Source organism: Panthera tigris, chromosome D3 (assembly GCF_018350195.1).
Source record: "Panthera tigris isolate Pti1 chromosome D3, P.tigris_Pti1_mat1.1, whole genome shotgun sequence".
NCBI lineage: Eukaryota > Metazoa > Chordata > Mammalia > Carnivora > Felidae > Panthera > Panthera tigris.
This window is the reverse complement of record NC_056671.1, coordinates 13,813,118-13,833,302: the sequence shown is the minus strand read 5'-3', so window position 1 is coordinate 13,833,302 and position 20,185 is coordinate 13,813,118. Positions and strand designations below refer to the sequence as shown.

Genomic DNA, 20,185 nt, shown 5'->3' with positions numbered 1-20,185 from the left:
GACCGCACCAAAAATGTCTTGAGATATTACTTACTGTCCCCTGGGTGGGAAGTCCCCTCCCATTTGGGAATCACTGGCAGATACTTACTCACTCATGGAAACACTTTCTTTTTTAATTTTTTTAATGTTTTTATTTATTTTCGAGAAAGAGAGAGAGACAAGGTGCGAGTGGAGGCGGGGCAGAGAGAGAGGGAGACACAGAACGTGAAGTAGTTTCCAGGCTGTGAGCTGTCAGCATGGTGCCTGACGTGGGGCTTGAACTCATGAATCGCAAAATCATGACCTGATCCGAAGTCGGACGCTTAACCAACTGAGCCACCCAGCTGCCCTAGAAATACTTTGTATTTGTGTACCTTGAACCTGAAAGAATTCAAGAAGAATTTCTGCTTCTGAACGCATTTTCTTCATCTCTCACAGTCTGACCGCTGATGGAGCCTTGAGCAAGCCCTTCCTTTGCTTTCACCATGTTTCTGCTAAACTTTTATATCATTTTTTTAACATTTTATTGTATTTTTTAAGAGACAGAGGGGCACAGAGCACAAGCAGGGAGGGGCAGAGAGAGAGGGAGACACAGAATCCGAAGCAGGCTCCAGGCTCCGAGCTGTCAGCACAGAGCCCGACGCGGGGCTTGAACTTATGAACTGTGAGATCCTGACCATAGCCGAAGTCGGATGCTTAACTGACTGAGCCACCCAGGCTCCCCTATCATATTTTTTAACAGTCAGCAAATCACCATATTGCTTTACATTTTTGTTGAAATTGAGCTTCTTAGAAGAACATTGTATCGGTGAGTTATAGCCGCATAACAAATTTCCCTGACACTCAGTGGCTTGAAACAGCCACCACTCATTTTTCAAAAGTCCGCAGACTGCCTCGGTGGTCCTGCTGGTCTCAGTTGATCTCAAGCATCTGCAGTCATCTGAGGGGTCAGCTCTGGGTGGGCTGGCTAGGATGGCCTTGGCCATGATCGCTCACCTGTTTCATGTGGTTTCTCTCATCCTCCAGCAAGCTAGCGCGGCCTGGTTCCCATGGTGGTTGCGAGGTTTTCAGAGGAAATGAGCAAAAGCATGCTTGATCTCTTGAGGCCTAGTCATGGGATGGGCACAGTGTCTATTGGCCAAAACCAGCTCACATTCAAGGGGAGAGGGGAGAGGTTCCACTTCTCAATGACAGTTGCTGCAAAGTCACATTGCAAAGGGTGTGGATGCAGGGAAGGGAGGCATTGGGACGACCTTTTTGCAATCAATGTGCCATAGACGTGTTCAGCCATAGTAGTTCTTCCTTGATGAACATGGGCTCAGAAAATACTCGAGGATTCGGTAGGAATGAGTCTGATTCCCAGGGAGTGCCAGTCAGAAAGCCCCTCTTCCCCTAGTTGAGTAGAGCAAACACTTTGGGGACCTTCGAATGCTGCCCATCATTCCTTACCATGCCTGATGACCACACCCTACAATGACTTGAAGCTGGCACCTGAGCAGTGCCGTTTGGGAATTAAAGGCCAAGTCAACTCCACCACAAATGTCAGATCCATGGCCTCAGCCCCCCACGTGCCTCCAAGTGGTAGCCCAAATCTCTCTTTTCCCTCCAGGAAATGGGCTGCACCGAGCACATCTGTATGGGCTCCATTATGCTCCCCTCTCAGCAGATACGAAGGCCTGAAGACGTCCGCACAAAAGAACAGCTCTTCCCTCTCGCCAAAGAGTTCATTGACCAGTACTACTCATCAATTAAAAGGCAAGTGTATGTTGACTCTGGGGACCCAGGGCAAGTTCCTGAGTACCAGGGACAAAGACTTCGGCTCCAACAATGCCGACAGTTGAACCAAGAGTAAGGGCTCCGCCCACCATACACACACAGGTTGAAAACTAGCGGCCCAAGGGCCACATCTGGCCCCCAGAAATGTCTTTGTCTGGCCTGCAAAGTGTTGCTTCAATTTGAAATATTTCAAGCAACTCCATGCCTAGGTATATGTGCCCAAAAGAAACTTTCACACGTGTTCACCAGAAGGTATGCGTAAAAATGTTCACCGAAACATTGTTATAATAGGGGAAAAAATTAAAAAGAGAGAGCCAACCAGAAACCACCTCGACTCCCTCAACAGGAGGATGCATGGGTAAGTGATGGTATTTTCTGAGTCAGGGAATATTACACAGCTGTAAAAAGGTGAATGAGTTAGCGCTCAGCACATTTGTGGGAATGAAGCTCGCAAACAAACTGTGCAAAAGGAAGAAAGGATAAGTTTGTGCAAGAATGCATTCAGGGTAGCATCATTTATGTAAGCTTTTTAAACATACAGAACAATATTGTATGTGATTTAGGGAATATATACACGTGTGACAAACATATGAAGAAAAGCGTGAGACACTTCCAGGAAGAAAGTGGGTTATGATGGGAAAATAGTCCCCAAGGAATTATAAAATCATTTCTCTTCTATTATTTTTTAAAGTTTTATTTATTTACGTAACCTCTCCACCCACCATGGGGCTCAAACTCACAACCCCGAGATTAAAAGTCATACGCTCCTCTGACTGAACCAGCCAGGCGCCCCTCATTTATTATTTCTTGGGCTTGAGTATTCATCATATTGTTTTTGATACCTTTTTGTAAGCCCCAAATTTTTTACAATAATTTTTTCAGCTTTCTAAACTTGAATTCCTTGTCATCGTTTAAAAATTAGGAGAGTCCCCTTTACAAATCAGATTTCCAGGGGTGCCTGGCTGGCTGAGTCAGCGGAGAGAGTGACTCTTAATCTTGGGGTTGTGAGTTCGAGCCCCATATGGGGTGGAGAGATTACTTTAAAATAAAATCTTTAAAAATAAATAAGTAAAGGGGCACCTGGGTGGCTCAGTCGGTTAAGCGTCTGACTTCGGCTCAGGTCATGATCTCACAGTTTGGGAGTTCAAGCCCCGCGTGGGTCTCTGTGCTGACAGCTCAGAGCCTGGAGCCTGCTTTGGATTCTGTGTCTCCCTCTCTCTCTGCCTCTCCCCCTGCTCATGCTGTGTCTCTCTCTGTCTCAAAAATAAAAAAATAAACACTATATATATATATATATGTATATATATATGTGTATATATATATACACACACATATATATACATATATACATATATATGTATATATATATATATATATATATATACATATATATATAATAAAAATAAAAATCCGATATCCGGTTTCTCTTGAAAGGAGACCTTTGGTTTTATTTGTTTGTTTTGGTTTTTTTAATCAAATTTTAATCAAATTTTGTTTGTTTGTTTGTTTAGAATAGAATTTAGTGATTCATCACTTACATATAACACCCAGTGCTCGTCCCATGAAAGGAGACCTTTGAGCCAGACACGGGCTCACCTGTTGGCCACAGTCTCCACCCAGCCAGTTTAGTCCCTGCTGGGCCTTTGTGGACATTGGAGTTTGCAGTCTGCTTATGATTGAACTACTGTCTCCACATATGGACCCAGACCTGCTGCAGCTTCTGGCCTCCCCGAATGGCTCACTCCACTGACCCGTAACTCGGGAGCAGAGGTGACACTCCCATGTCCCTTCCCTCCTCGCTCAGGTTTGGCTCCAAAGCCCACACGGAGAGGCTGGAAGAGGTGAACAAAGAGATCGAAACCACCGGCACCTACCAGCTCAAAGACACGGAGCTCATCTACGGGGCCAAGCATGCCTGGCGGAACGCCTCCCGCTGCGTGGGCAGGATCCAGTGGTCCAAGCTGCAGGTAGGCAGTGAGGCTCTTTGGTGGGTGGGGAGGGATGGAGCTGTACAAAGGGTCTGGTCTCGCCAAGGCCACCTGGAGGGTATGGCAAAGTCCCAGATGGTAGGCATGGGGTCCCAGATTCTCAGATCGGGACTCAATCAGCTTCATGGTCGTGTCTCACTTAGCCAACATGCTGGGGATTTTTTTAATGTTTACTTATTTTTATTTTGGGAGAGAATATGAGTGGGGGAGGGGCAGAGAGAGAGGGAGAGAGCAGGCTCTCTGTCCCAAGCTCTACACTGTTAGCACATGGAGCCCCATGTGGGGCTCGATCTCACGAACCGTGAGATCGTGCCCTGAGCCGAAATCAAGAGTCAGACACTCAACCGACTGAGCCACCCAGGTGCCCCAACACGGTTTTTTTTTAAAAAAAAAAAAGCAACTTGCTCGTCTCTTGATAAGGCTGATGCTCTCCAGTTTACCACAGACCCCACCACTCTCTTTTGTATTCCACCTACTCTCTGCATATTTATATTACCCACCTACTCCCTGACAGCATTAGATTCTGTGTTCCCTGATACGATTTCTGCCCCCCTGGGGAATAGTTTGAAGTCAGAAGTAGAATAGTTACCAAGGTCAGCGGGGTTCTGTTTGATTTTTCTTTGTTTTGTTTTGAAATCCCTCATCCCTAGTAACCTAGCAGGAAATACATGCAGCCCACTGAGGTCTCCCCTTTGCTCATCACCCCTTAACCATGTTCATGTACACACCAGGCCTGCCTTCAGGGGATTCTTCCTGGTTTGACTGACCGTGGTTATTAGGATGGGAAAAAGAAACCGTAAAACCCAGCCCTGATCACATTAGGGGAGCGCTCCCTACTCTGGCGGGACAGCAGGTGGCATGGGCTCCGGGTTCTCGTCCCCGTGGGAAGGCTGCACTGGGGGAGCTGGGGAGGGAAGGAGGAGGCACCCATTCTCACCGTGCATCCTTCGCAGGTGTTCGATGCCCGCGACTGCACCACGGCTCACGGGATGTTCAACTACATCTGCAACCACATCAAGTATGCCACCAACAAAGGGAACCTCAGGTGAGCCCGCCAGCCCCGGGGAGGGGGGTCTGATGTCCCCAAAGCGTCGACCCTTGGGTGTGGAGTCGGCTCACCGGCCGAGGAAATGCTCTCCCTCTCCTCTCGGGGAGACGTGCCAAGCCGCGAGAGGGGGCCTGGCTTCTTGTCCCACCTGCCATGTCCTGTCTCTTCCGTGGCTTGCAAAGCTACAGCAACCCAAATCACGTTCAACCCTCACAGTTCGGTATCACCTGTGGAGGGGGCAGGAAGGGGTGTTTCCCTTTCCAGGACTCGGAAAGTCCCATTGCCAACAGTGACCTGCTTTTACCAGCTCTCGGTCTTTTGCCTGCATTTCAAAGACAGTTTCTCTTCCTGCCGCTGGGGGCACTGTTCCTTCAGGTTCGGCCAAGCCAAGCCACACCTTGGATTCCTCTTGCCCAAAGAACAAAGCCCCAGGGAGGAAGCGAAGGCAGGGAGGCACCATGTGAGCTGGTGGCTTCCACACTGGCAAGTTGCAGCTAGAAGGCGACAGCTGGGGCCCCGCAGCCCGACGGTTAGACTTGTTAATCCCGTGCAATCAGTCCTTGTCCCAGCTGCTGAGGACCAGCCCCACGGTGGGGCCGTGTGGGCCACTGCAGGGATATTCCCACAAGCCCCAGGCTGCACTGCGTCACCCTCATAGTGGCTTGTTTGTATGAAGCATGGGTTTTCCTGGATGTGTCCCTTCCTTGAGAAGGAAACAGTGTCCCAGCTGAGCCTACCAGTAGGAAAAGGGCCTGTAATATAAGCCCAGAGCCTGCTCGGGGAATTAGTATTTAGATCTTTTCCTGAAAGACCTCACCCCTCAGAGAACATCTTCTTGAGATCTTCTATTTAAGAAATATTCAGCTGATTCCTTTTTTTTTTTTTTTTACAATTTTTTAAAAATTTTATTTGAGAGAGAGAGAGAGAGAGAGAGAGAGAGAATCCCAAGCAGACTCCATTTTCAGCATGGAGCCTGATGGAGGGCTCAATCCAACAACCATGAAACAGTGACCTGAGCCGAAATCAAGAGTCAGACACTCAACAGACTGAGCGATCCAGGCACCCCATTTTTTTTCACAAGTTTTTAAAAATGTTTTCGATATTTATTTTTGAGAGTGAGAGAGAGAATGAATCTGCGAGGCGAGGGAGGGGCAGAGAGAGAGGGAGACAGAGGATCTCTGCCCTGACTTCCCGAGAGCCCCCACGCGGGGCTCAAACACACGAACCACAAGATCATGACCTGAACCAAAGTCAGACGCTTAACCGATGGAGCCACCCCAGGTGCCCCCACAAGTTTTAAACCACAAATCTGGATGTAAGAGGGTCTTAAGGGAATGTGTACCATCTATAGAAATTATCAAAACATAACAGAGGAAGGCAGGCAAGGGAGAAGAAGGGAGGGAAAGAGGGATGTAATTTAAACGGAGCAGGCATTCGATCTGTCGTTCAGTGAAATCATGTTCAGGAGGCATAAGTGTGTTCTATTTCTTCCGTTGGTCTCAGTTCCCGCACATGGAGTAAGCATTCCACACGCTGTGTGTGAGTCTGGTGTTTCTGAACATGCTTTTTAAATACATATATTACACAAACACCCTGTATGTGGTGCTCAACCAAAGAAACGGCAATGTGTTTTGCTGCTGGAGGGAACACTGACCGTTTGACTCGTTCTGTGTTCATCTCCAGTATGGTGCCTTTGCTACAAGATTGTTGAGAGCCCTGTTGGCCCTATACGACTTCTGCCTTCAGCCCCCGTTGTAGACTCAGCCCCAGGTACAGCGTCCCATCCCTGCAGCATTAAATGCAATACTGTCTTGCGCACACGGCAAGACCTACATGGGCTCCGAAAGAAGGTAGTCCTGGGAACAGACGAGACAGGAGATGCTTTGTGGACGAGGTGAATCCGAGTCTGGCCTTGAACTTGGGTACATGACAGCAGAGATGGATTCCAGCCAAGATGGGATCGAGTCCCCTGATGAGACTGTTGAGCCGGGATGGCAGGAACTCCTGGTATGAAATAACATTGGAATCACGTCATAAAGAAGTCATCCTCCTTTCAGTTGCTTTCAGTCCTTCTGATGATCCCCAAATCCCAGTTTGATGATGAGACATCATTAACACCTAACACTGCTGATCTCCCCCTTGGGGAGCCAGCTGGGCACCAGCTCGGTGCCTTCCACAAATGACAAATCTTCCTGCAACATAATAACAGTGTATGGTCTCACAGTTGCCAGTTTGGGTAGGTGAGGCCAGTGGCGATCTCCAGTTTTCCTTTAGAGTAAATGAATGTGAGTACAAGCGAAGTTGATTTCTTCTTAGTCCTATGTCTGTACACTTTGGTATGGTACAGGGAGGGGTGGGGGTGGGGCAAGCAGGGGAGAAGTAAGGATGGTGAAAAGAGCAAGAGTGGAAGTTGGGGGGTGCCCGGGTGGCTCAGTCGGTTAAGCGTCCAACTTCGGCTCAGGTCATGATCTCACGGTTCGTGGGTCGAGCCCCGCATCAGGCTCTGGGCTGACAGCTCGGAACCTGGAGCCTGCTGCCGATTCTGTGTCTCCCTCTCTCTCTGTTCCTCCCCTACTCTCACTCTGTCTCTCTCTGTCTCTCTCTCCCTCTCAAAAATAAATGAGATAAAAAAAATTTTTTTTTTAAAGTGGAAGTTGGAAACAGTGGTATTCACTCTTTGTGGGGAAAGAGGGCCCCCCGTTGTTTCCCTGGAGATTACCGGCTGCCCAAGAACCCCTGGAAAGCTGGCCCAAGTCAAGGGTGTTTCAGAGTCTCCAGTTAGAGCAGCATTCTCCACTCTTAAGCGAGCTAGCGTGGGGCCTCCCCTATTCCACCCTTCCTCAGACCAATGGTCCAGTGGAGGGACAGGGCACAGTCCCTCCCTTGCAACAGCGGCTCCGTGGGCCCTTGGGGACCTTGGCACAGAGGTGATCCACCCTGAGCCTCTGTGGGTGGCCTGGATGGCGCCCTTTGCCGTACGTCCACAGGGTGCAAGCCCTGCCCCGATACCACGTCTCCCTCTCTCCACCACAGATCCGCCATCACCATATTCCCCCAGAGGACGGACGGCAAGCACGATTTCCGAGTCTGGAACTCTCAGCTCATCCGCTATGCCGGCTACAAGCAGCCTGATGGCTCCATCCTGGGGGACCCAGCCAATGTGGAATTCACAGAGGTGTGTGCCTCCCACCCCGCCCAGTCCCCCAAACTGTCTTCAATAGGCTTTTCTTCGTTTCCTGTTATCATCATAGGGAAAGCAGCCAGAGGGGTACCGTTTACTCCTCTGCAGACCTCCTGCTCCTTCGGGCGGCCCCCAGTCCAGCTGGTTCCCTTACAGCTGGTCATTTGGTCGTTTCCATCCATTACCTCACCCGACCCTCATGATAGGAGCTGTTGTCACCACCACCTCCCCATTCGGTGGCGACGCAGACGGGTAGCACAGGTTAGCCACGGTAGCTTCCGGCGTCTGTGCCCGAGGGAGACGCCACGGGCAGACCCCTGCCTAGAATGATCTCAGGCACACAGCCCGGCACCCCTTTTCCTGATGGCTCACTCATCCCTGGCCGAGGTTCTTCTCTGTTCTTTCCTCAAACGCCACCCCAGTACCTTCTTCAGGACTGAGCTGGCCAGACCAAGCCCTGCTCCACTCCCTGGCTGCCGACTTCATTTGCATGCGGCTTTTCTTATTAAAATGTTGTTACCGCGAAGAAGGGGCTGTAACCAGGGCGACCAGGAGTCGCACCTGTGCCGGTTTCGACTCGGCCAGACTCGCGGCTCCACTTGGCTGAGCGCTAACTGCATAGTTGGCTGACCTTGTCTTCATGGCCACCAGAACATAAATGCCACAGCCCCCTCCTTCCCTTCTGTCTCCAGAAACCTCGCTGACTGCACATGTTTGCCTAAGCCCCTGATTTCGAGCTTTCTACTCTTTCTACTAACACAGCAGAAAGAATCACCCCAAACATAACCACATGACCGTATCTTTCGAAACCCTCTCACTCTGCCCTGGCCAGCGTGGCAGCCGCTGGCCACACGTGGCTAGTGAGCCCTGGAAGTGTGGTGAGTCCAAATGGAGGTGCGTCCTAAGCTAAGTGCAAACCACACACCGGGTCTCAAAGACTGAGAACAAAACAGAGAGTAGGAACCACCTCATTAATAATTTTTATCTCAGTTACCTATTGAAATAATATTATAGATAACGGTAGGCTAATCTATTATAGTTATTAATAGTTAATACACCTATTGAGTTAATAACTATATTAAACTTTATGTTAATGTTAAATATCTTTATTATGGTAATATTAATAACATATTTAATCATTTATCATTAACAAATTAATGATGATTAATACACTTAATTGTATGTTACACAGTGTATATTTGACACATTTGTTGGATGAATATATTTCATATTTAACTTTAATGTCAAATATATTCATATATGGATAGCAATACTTTAATTCAATACTAATAAGTTGATATTATTAATCTAATAAAGATTATAATTATGATGATTATTAACTAATAATCAAATAGTGTTGCAACTTTGAAACTGTTGAAATATTATTAAGATGAATATACTATTTAAATTATTTCACCTGATTTTTGTTTGGACTTTTGTTTACTTTTTCTAATGTGGCTACTAGAAGAATGTGTTAATTACCTATGTGGCTTGCTTTATGTTTTGATTGGACAGCTGCTCTAACAGATGCATTTATGCGCAAATTCTGATCATTCCGCCCTCCTCAAATATGATAGGTTTTCTTTATCTCTCAGGGTGCTCAATGCAAACAGTTCCAGAGCGATTTCCTAGGACATGCCAGACCCTGTGCTCGAGGGCGTTACAGACACAACAATCAGATTCAGCTCTTATCCTCCGGGAGTCCCCGGGGCCACAAGAAAAACTCAGAAAACATAACAAAGCACAGTGCAGGAGGACAGATTTGCCTTCTGTCCTGTGGACCGGGAGACGTCACACAGACGTGTGTTGTCAGAACTTTATAGAGGAGATGGCGTGGCCCAGAGCCTCCAGAGAAAGGTGCCGTCGGCAGGCTTGCGTTGGGATCTCTGCCCCTCCCCCCATTGCCATAGCACCTGGAGGGTCTGGGGACAGGTCGGCGGTGGCCGTGGTGTGACCTGGCCGCTTCTGGTTGCAGATCTGTGTGCAGCAGGGCTGGAAGCCCCCAAGAGGCCGCTTCGATATCCTGCCACTCCTGCTCCAGGCCAACGGCAACGATCCCGAGCTCTTCCAGATCCCCCCAGAGCTGGTGTTGGAAGTGCCCATCAGGCACCCCAGGTAAGAGGGACTGGCATGGGGTGGGTGAGGGTGGGAGGATTCACCCAGTGCCTCCCCCTGGCCCCCTAACCCCCTGACTCTCCCTCCAGCCCAGACAGAGGCTGAAAGGGGGCCCTGGTTCCTTCCTGGGCCTGGGCAGAGCGGGCCTCCCCAGGAATGAGCAAATCCTCCTGGACCAGCCAGGGGGCACCATCTCTTCTGAATCAGAATCTCGCTCCTCCCCCTGCTCCTAAGCAAGCAACCAGAACTTGCCCTTTTTCCAGCCGTATGGGTAGAAAAGCAGAAACACCTCTTGTCTTGTTGTGAGCACTAGAACTGTGTGACCTGATGTGGGTCAAGTCCAAAAGGAATTTGGAGCCAGGAAGGAACTACAAGGGCTGCGCCAGCCGCACCAGCAAAACTCACACTTTGAGGGGCCCCTGGGTGGCTCAGTCGGTTAAGCGTCTGACATCGGCTCAGGTCATGATCTCACGGTTCGTGGGTTCGAGCCCCGCGTCGGGCTCTGTGCTGACAGCTCGGAGCCCAGAGCCCGCTTTGGATTCTGTGTCTCCCTCTCTCTCTGCCCCTCCCCCACTCATGCTCTGTTTCTGTCTCTCAAAAATGAATAAATGTTAAAAAAAAATTAAAAACAAAACACGCTTTGAGAGTGAAGGAGATCCTTAGTGAGACACTATCCTTGGAGGCAAAATCGAGGGGCAGGGTAAGGGAGAGGTGCCCCAAAGCTCAATAATCAAGATAAATATTATTTTAATGTAATATACTTATCAAAATGAATTTCTATATCAAAAATTGGATCCAAATTTAAATTTTTTTATCTGAAAATTTCAAATAAAGACAGGATCCAGTTCAGGGCTGAGATTCAGGTGAAGCAAGCAAGGTAAGTTATGCATGTGCAAGGTGAGACCCGTCTTTATTTAAATTTGGGATATTTTGTTCGCTATGGATTTTTTTTTTAACGTTTATTTATTTTTGAGGGAGAGAAAGACAGTGTGTGAGCAGGGGAGGGGCAGAGAGAGAGGGAGGCACAGAATCCGAAGCAGGCTCCAGGCTCCGAGCCGTCAGCACAGAGCCTGACGCGGGGCTCGAACTCACGAGCCATGAGATCATGACCTGAGCCGAACTCAGACGCCCATCCAACTGAGCCACCCAGGCATCCCTCATGATGGATTTTTTTTTCCATTAATTTTGATTTTTTGAAAAGCGTTAATTTAGAATATAATGTGAATAAAAAGTAGCATTAGACTCAATTCCTCGTTTTGTTGGTGCACCCTTAAATTTTGCATCCAGGGCTAGTGCCTTATTTATTTCACCCTAGCCCCAGCCCTGAAGAGGAACCAAGTGCCCTGAGGCTCATGACAATATCTGCCCAATATCTGGGAACTCACCCAGTCTCCCTGGTGAAGCCTGGCCTACATTCATTAATGCATTCACTTACTCATTCGCTCATTCAACACGGTTTATTATTCCTGCTCTGGGCCGGCCATTGTAGCTGACTTCATTTCTGCCTCCATGACACTTTTGATCTCAAGGAGAAGAATTTGCACGTCCTGTTACCCAAATAACCACTTAATTCCAATAAAGTGCTGCAAAAGAAATTTTATGATGCCCAGAGGGACAAAGTTGCCCGACCCAACCTAAACTGGACATCAGAGAAGGGCTTCCAAGAGGAAGCAACATTTTAGCTGACAATTTAAGTTTGGGTAAGGGCTGGACAGACACAGAAGGAAGAGAGAAGATCCCAGGAAGAAGGGACTGCCATGCAAAGGCCCTGAGGTAGGAAGGAATTCGGCAAGACTCCCTTTTCTCCTGGATTAACTTTCAGGGTGGGTTCGGGAGAGAAACAGCAGCCTGGCGCACTGGTTCCCAGGCCTGGATGTTCACCCAAATCACCTGGGAAATATGTTTAAAATGCATATTATCAGACCCAGCCGTGGAGCCTGTGATCCCACAGGTCTAAAGCAGAGCCCAGGAGTCCGGTTCTGACACAGCAAGTCCCGGGAGGTTGCTGGCATTTCCGCATCCCCAGACCAAGGCTGTCCCGCCCACATGTCTGCCTGAGAGACTCCCGCCCCATGGTGAGCGGGGCTGTGTCGCTCTCCACAGGTTTGAGTGGTTCAAGGATCTGGGCCTGAAGTGGTATGGCCTCCCCGCTGTGTCCAACATGCTGCTGGAGATTGGTGGCCTGGAGTTCACCGCCTGTCCCTTCAGCGGCTGGTACATGGGCACAGAGATTGGCGTCCGCGACTATTGTGACAACTCTCGATACAACATCCTGGAGGTGAGGTCCCTCCCCCGCCATCGCGATGGGCCAGCAGAGGGCAGAGGGCGTGGGCCCCACAGTCCTTCCCCACAGCTGAGCTTTGGGGCTTGGAAACTTGGAAACTTCCGCAACCTCGGTGGAGCCCCTGGCAATTCCAGGGCATCCACAGCGTGAACAGCGCATGTCCTGTGGGCAGACACTGTTCCAGGCACCTTGTATGTGTGTGCTCAGTTAATCTCAGCACAACCTCCAGGTGTGATAACCCCCATTTCGCAGATGAGGACGCTGAGGCCTTTGGGAGGGTTAAAGTGACAAGCTCAAAGTCACACGGTGGCAGAGCTGGGAAATGAACCCCGTCGGGCTTTAAGGTCCAAGTTCATAACCACCCGGCTACACGGCCTCTTGTTAGAAGGGTTTGAAAACGACCCACGAACCTGGGACATTTCTTGCCTCTTTTCTGAAACACAAGGGAAGGGGGTTGGCAGTGGTTGCCCAGCATCCGCATCAGATCCCCTCCTGGCTGAATCATCCTCATCTGCTGAAGGCTGCTGGGGTGGAGTCCGGAGCTCAGATCTGGAGAATGCATCGGGACAGCTGTGGTCTTGCCAGCAGCCATTGTCCCTAACAACTGTCTGCTGTGGTGGGTCTTGTTTCGAAAGGAGGCACTGGGAAACAGAAAGGTTAAGCACTGGGCCTATGTCACACAGTAAATCAGGCAAGATTAGAACTCAGAATCAAGGGGCGCCTGGGTGGCTCGGTCGGTTGAGCATCTGACTTCGGCTCAGGTCATGATCTCATGGTTCGTGAATTCGAACCCTGTGTCGGGCTCAAAGCCTGGAGCCTGTTTCGGATTCTGTGTCTCCCTCTGTCTGCCCCTCCCCCACTCACGCTGTGTCTCTCAAAAATGAATACACGTTAAAACGTTTTTTTAAAGAACTCGGAATCAAGCATTAATTAGGTTTATGTGGTTAAAATCCACGGGCGTTCATGTGGATGGACCTTGAAGACATTACGCTAAAGTGGGTTAAGTCAGACAGAGACAAATACTATATGATACATACCGCTCATATGTGGAATCTAAAAAAGCCAGACTCACAAAAAAGAGAATTGAACGCTGGTCACCGGGAGCTGGGGGGGTGGGGGGGGAGGGGGAGTTAGGGAGGAGGTGTTTAAGAGTACAATCTTGCAGTGTAAAGATAAGTAAATTCTGGAAATCTAAGGCACAGAAGGGTAATTATAATCCACAATCCACTGAATTGTACACTTCAAAGTTGCTAAGAGACTAGATCTTAATTGTTCCCACCACAGAAAAAGAAATAATAATTATGTGACATGACAGAGGTGTTAGCTCGCAGTGGTAATCATATTGCAACACATGAATGTATCAAACCAACACCTCAAATTTGTACCCCTTAAACTCACACAACGTTGTATGCCAACTGTGTCTCAACGTTTTTTAAAAATTCCATAGGTATTAGCTTGGAAATCGAAGCCCGGGGTCTTTAGCCTTGCCACACACCGGAGTCACCTAGGGAACTTCATTATTGCCAGATTCCCACTCACCGGGATTCAGATATCGTTGCTCAAGGATGGGGCCTCGATACCAGCATTTTTCAGAGCTCCCCAGAAGATTCTAGAGGGCAGCCACTGATCTGTACAAACTTCTGGCAGGAAAGGAAGAGACATTTCAGGCAATTTCCATAGATGTGCCTCAAGTCACATTTGGGGATTTTTAAAAATCACATAATCTTTTTTTTTTCCTGCAAATGCTTTCCATTCTTTTAAGCAAAAGAATGCTGTAGACGTAACAGTCTCAGCATAATGGCTACACATGCTTTCCTCTCTCACAAAATTACTCGAGTTTTTAATGTATTTATGTAAAGCAGCGAATTTCGTTCTTTCTCTGTGTGTGTGTGTGTGTGTGTGTGTGTCACTATCAAAGGACCACAGAGGAACCTAACGCCTCGGCCTCAAAGAATGAATTAATATGAGATCTGCTTTTCATGATTCCTGCTTACATTTTGATTGCAGAGAGTTGTTCCCGAGTAACTCAGATGAGATCCTCTCTCACTCCAGCCCTCCAGGCCCGACGGCTGTTATGTACGAATGTTGAGAGCAGGGCTGGGAAGCAGTTTACCCAGACCTGAGAAACTGTCGTGTGCCAGCCCCGTAATGAGACCTGGGCTCCCACAAGTGACTGGAATTGACAGAGGAAGGAACAGCAAGGCTCTAATTAATGAATTTGCTCTTGGGTGTTTCCCACTCCTGACATCAGCTCCTGAGTCGTAACATAAATGTCAGGAGGTTTTTGTTTTGTTTTTTTTCCAATAGTTTTGCCAAAGGAGTCGGCCGGCTATGGCGGCAGCTCTCGGGTCCTTGGACGTTATGCGTCTGCCTGGGCTCCGGCTGGCTCTCTGGACCTCTCTGAGCCTCAGTTTCCTCATCTGTTAGATGGAGTCAGACAGGTGTCCGCCTGAGGTCAAAGCGCCCATGATCTGGACCCCAAGTGTGGAGCAGGATCAGTGGAAAGCTTTTCCTTCTAGAAGGCAGATGATGTCACTCTCAGACCCACTCTTCTGCTTAAAACCCTCCGAAGACTCTTTCCATGCTACAATATTGGGAATAAAATCTTGACTCCTGGGCTCATCCCAGATCCTGCACGATCCAGTCCTGCCTTTATCTCCCACCAACTCCCCTGGCTCACTACCCACCCCTCAATACACCAGCCTTCTTTCTGTATCTCAGATGGTGGAAGCCTGATCCCACCACAGGGTCTTTGCACATACTGTCCTCTCTGTCTACAGCCTTCCTCCGTAGATCTGAAGATGTCTTGCTTCTCATTATTTTGGTCCCATCTGGTATGCCACCTCCACAGTCGGTCCTCCCTGACTGTCCTGGCTAAATCCGGCCCCCGTATTCCTCTTCATCTCATATCCTTGTCTTATTTTCTCCCTAAATAGTAAATGTCTGTCTCCCCCACTAGAAGGTAAACTCAGAGGGGTGGCTGGGTGGCTCAGTCAAGCGTCCTACTTCGGCTCAGGTCACGATTTCGCGGTTCATGAGTTCGAGTCCCACGTTGGGCTCTGTGCTGCCAGCTCGGAGCCTGGAGCCTGCTTTGGATGCTGCGTCTCCCCCTCTCTCTCTGCCCTTCCTCCACTTACATTCTGTCTGTCTCTCTCTCTCTCTCAAAAATAAACATTAAAAAAGTTCAAATGAAATAAAATAATAAATACATAAAAAAGAAAGAAAGGAAACTCAGAAATAAAAGGGCCGTCCACGTCTCTCTAGTTTCCTGCTACCAGTCGGTTCTCCATTAAAAAAAAAAAAATCTTTTGAATGAGTTCATCAGTCCGGCAATGAGTTGACTAATTCGTTAAGAAATTCATCAGTGACCACTAGCCAGCCCTGTCTCTCCACGGGTGCCCCAGCCTGTGAGTCTGTGTTTCCTTCCTCTTCCAGGAAGTGGCCAAGAACATGAACTTGGACATGAGGAAGACGTCCTCCCTGTGGAAGGACCAAGCACTGGTGGAAATCAACATTGCTGTTCTCTACAGCTTCCAGGTAGCACAGCACACACGTCCCGGAGGGGAACTAAAACGCCTCCAAGGTGTGGAGCAGACGGTCGTGAGACCTGGCTCCCGGGGGGGGGGGGGGGGGGGGGGAGTGGCACCAACGAGGTCCACTTCCCATCACGTACACCTAATCTCCATTTTGGATCTTGGGTGGGGACCATTGGAGGAAGCAGTAATAGGTGGGGGAGGGGAGCTGTGACCTGTTGCTTATGATCGATGACAATTGGGCTGGCAGGCTGCCTCCTTTGTGTCCTGCCCACCTCTTCGGGGTTCAGACTATCACACAACAGACACAAGTACTCATCCTCATTAACCAGACACGCACAGGCTTCTCAACGCGTGGTGCTGTGGTAAATGATATTATGTAGGATGAGTTTAGAATTTATCATCTAAACCATGATACTCGTGTTTAAGTTTAGTTTATTTATTTTGAGAGAGAGAGAGAGAGCATGCATTGCAAGCAAGGGAGGGGCAGAGAGGGAGAGAGGGAGAGAGAGAGAAACCCAACGCAGGGCCCGAACTCATGAACCGTGAGATCGTGATCTGAGCCGTAATCAAGAGTTGGACGCTTAGTTGACTGACCGCCCGGGTGCCCCAAACCATGATCCTTTTGAGGGCAAAAGGAAGACACTGCTGATAATAATGCCAGGGTGATGGGCGTAAGCTGGCGTTCTCCTGGGCAAACCTGTCGACTGCAGAGTAGAGCTCACGCTCTGTTAACAGAGCTCAGCTCTATCCTCTGGGGGCTGAGTCTGGGAAGCTAGACCCTCCCAGACACGCACGGAAGGCACACAGAGAATGAACACATCACGTCATCGGGGCACACGAATGTGAACTGCAGGCCCCCAGGTCAGGAGCAGGGAGAATGGATACGCTGAGGAATATCCCAGGGAAGAGACAGGCTGAGATGGCCTGAGACGGAAGCAAGCCCCCTCTCCTCTCTCTCGGCCATTGGCGAGTGAGGCCTCGGGAGACGTTGAGGAGGATGGAGTGTGGTTCAGTGGGCTTGAGACAGCAGGGATGTGAGCAGGATGAGTGGCTGAGGACGGAAAGTGGGCAGAGAGGGGAAGCACTGTTTACACACGGTGGGAATCCAGACCGGCCCACCAGAGGGGGCCCCGGGGCCGGTTATCCAGATTTGCAGTCCACCCAGCTCTGTTGCGATTTCTGCCTCGTGGTGTTAATAAACCCATCCTTGGGGCGCCTGGGTGGCTCAGTCTTTAAGGCATCTGACTTCGGCTCAGGTTATGATCTCACAGTTAGTGAGTTCGAGTCCCACATCGGGTGAACATGAGCCCCACTTCAGGTGAGCCCCCCCCCGCCCCTCTCTCTCTCTCTCTTCCCCTCCCCTCCCTCCCTCCCTTCATCCCTCCATCTCTCTCTCTCTCTTCCTCTGCCCCTTCTGAGATTCTCTCTCTCTCTCTGTCTTCCCCCTTGCTCACTTGCGCCCTCTCTCTCAAAAACTAAATAAATGGATAAATAAACCCATGCTTAATACTTAAAATTCTTTACTTTAAGAGGATTCTGTATCACTGCCATAAATGGAGAGTATCGGTTGCCATAAATAGAAGGTAATTATAATATTAAATTAATCAGCAAATAAACAGAAGGAAAGCAACACAGAGTTGTCAAATTCTAGCTAAATGCTGCCTGAGGTTCCTCTCTCTTATTTAAAAAAAAAAAAGGGAGGGAGGGAGAAAGGAGAGAGGAAAATTGGCAAGAGAGGTATTAAAAGGTGTATTAGCGTCAAAAGGAGACTCTTCCCTGGATGTGAGTGAGAGAGAGATGCAGAGAATCAGCTCACAAGGCCTCGCAGCATCTCCAGGACCACCCTTTGGGAAGCGCTCCCCGTGGAGAAGGGAGTCCCGGAAATACCCCAGTTCCCCTCCCGCCTGACTGTGCCCCCTCTCCTCCCACAGAGTGACAAAGTGACCATCGTTGACCACCACTCTGCCACCGAGTCCTTCATCAAGCACATGGAGAATGAATACCGCTGCCGGGGGGGCTGCCCCGCCGACTGGGTGTGGATTGTGCCCCCCATGTCTGGCAGTGTCACCCCTGTCTTCCACCAGGAGATGCTCAACTACCGACTCACCCCGTCCTTCGAATACCAGGTCCCGCCCCTTCCGGCCTCTTTTGTGCTAAGTCTCCAATACCTGGTATATGCATGTTTGGCTCCAAGCATGTCTCAACTCAGACTTCCTCTGCGGACGCTCAAGTGCTCCATAGTCCACGTGGCTAGCGGCTACCATATTGGACAGCGCGGCCCTAGCCAGAACACTAATGGAGACAAAGGGAGTAGTCAGGGGTCCCCAGGAGAGGGCTGCAGAGGGACCAAGGGCTGAGTGAGAAGGTCTAGCAGGACAACACAGGCAGACTGGACCGGCCACTCGGGGCAAGGACCGCTGTGGTCACTGCCGGCAGATCTCCTCCCTTCAGGGGCTGAGGGTTGGGCATAGCTGGGCAGCCACAAGTACCCAGGGAGTCCTGAGCCTCTCCCAAGAGGAGCCAGATTCGCTCACTGCAGTGACCATCGTCCTCTCTTCCTAGCCTGAGCCTTGGAACACCCACGTCTGGAAAGGCACCAATGGAACCCCCACAAAGCGGCGAGCCATCGGCTTCAAGAAGCTGGCAGAGTAAGTCTCCTGGAAATAGGTGGGGACTGGAGGTGCCTCCAAACTCGGAGAGCCCCAGAGAAGGAGGCTGGGCAGATGCCTATGCCTCTGACCTTTTGTGTGATGTGAGTTCTCCATTTTCTCTGGCCACCTCATGCCTTCTGTGCCTGAGGGCCTGAGATATGGATGTTGCGCCAACCTTTTTTCCTTCCCAATCTCACTTTCCTCACCTCTGTTTCCTAAATTCTTGTCTTGGAGGCAATGGCATTTTGATAAACCAGCTGTTCTAATAATAATAATAACAACAACAACAGATGTGTAACATTTGTCCATTTCCAGAGTGTAAATACTCCCCCCATGGCCAATTTCAAGCTGCTAACAGGAAGTCACTGAACCCAGAGGAGGGAGGAGCTGGTACAAGCCAACCCGGGAGGGCTCTCTCTCTCTCAGGGCTGAACTCTAACATCGCTCCTTCAGTCATTCATTCATTCATTTGGCTAACAAGTGAATACCGAGTGCCTCTTCTGTGCCAGGCACTGTGCTAGGCTCCAGCAATGCCTGATAAGCCAGTTAAATGATGTTCTTGTCAAAGCTCAAAGCCATTCACTTGTCCAAGAATCACACAAATACAGTGCGCCATCGAGGAATGGTTTCGTGGTGCCGTAAATAGACCGAACCCAGTTTGGGATGTCAGAGAGGGCTTCCTTCAGAAGATGACAATTGGGCTGAAGAATGAGATGAATAGACTAAGCTGAGCAAAGGAGAAGAGGGAAGGGTCTTATGGGCCAAGGCCACTGAAGAGTAATAGGCCTGAAGAATGTGTGGCCAGCCAAAGGACCCTCTGACAAGTGAGGTGGGGCTGACCGAGATGATCGAATGGGGATGCCAGCCTTCTCCTAAAGAAAGCGAATTCCACTGGCCCCTTCAGCAGAGACCCCTGTTTGGAGTTAAACTGCTGGCACAGAAGCTAGGCATGCGCTGAGCTGCTCCTCCATCGGCCCTCTTGGGTCCAGAACTCTCTGGATACAATCCCTAGATGTACAACAGGTGCCATGCAGGCCACAGACCCCAGAAGCGAGGGCTGTGGATCCCACAGGGACTCAAACCCAGGTCCTGGCTCCATTCCTATGGCCCAGAGCACCTGTCTCCCTCTCTCCCTCCTCTCTCCCTCCTTCCACCTAACCCCATCTCCCAGCCAAAAGAGAACACATCAGCAGCCATTCTTTCCTAACAAGAGAATCACAGATATTGTCAGGGAGAGCAGCCTTTGGCTTCAGTTCGGTTCAACTGTTTCTGGGAGAAGGGAGGAAGAAATCTAAAACATTAATTGCACTATTAAGTGAGGGGTAGAAACAATGGGAGTTAATTATAGATGCTTTTTTATGCTCCAGTCATTCAAAGGGAATCCCCCAGGCACCTTTTATTCTTTTCTGTTTCTCCCCCTTGGCTCAGAATGCTCCTGCAATGTGGGTGGTTTCCCTGATTCTAAAAAATGATGAATTTACCATCAATAATCCCCAGGTGGGGGTAATTAGCGATTTGTCTACTCTGAGGTTCCTAATAGAGCCGGGATGCTGGCTCAGAAGGTGAGCCTAGCCATTCCCGAGCCACTGCCTGTCTGCCACCCCGGTGCCCTGGTGGATGGGAAGAA

General features: G+C 49.5%; 1 protein-coding gene across 1 annotated transcript in view; it reads left to right on the top strand.

Annotated features, from left to right (window-relative positions):
• NOS1 (nitric oxide synthase 1) overlaps positions 1-20,185 on the top strand; it is a 112,626-nt gene that overhangs the window by 58,656 nt on the left and 33,785 nt on the right. Inside the window, exons 5-13 of the mRNA XM_042962140.1 lie at positions 1,589-1,734; positions 3,560-3,722; positions 4,697-4,788; positions 7,825-7,966; positions 9,948-10,087; positions 12,191-12,365; positions 15,807-15,908; positions 17,839-18,033; positions 18,470-18,555. Coding sequence (XP_042818074.1) covers positions 1,589-1,734; positions 3,560-3,722; positions 4,697-4,788; positions 7,825-7,966; positions 9,948-10,087; positions 12,191-12,365; positions 15,807-15,908; positions 17,839-18,033; positions 18,470-18,555 — 1,241 coding nt within the window. The remainder of the gene's footprint in view (positions 1-1,588; positions 1,735-3,559; positions 3,723-4,696; positions 4,789-7,824; positions 7,967-9,947; positions 10,088-12,190; positions 12,366-15,806; positions 15,909-17,838; positions 18,034-18,469; positions 18,556-20,185) is intronic.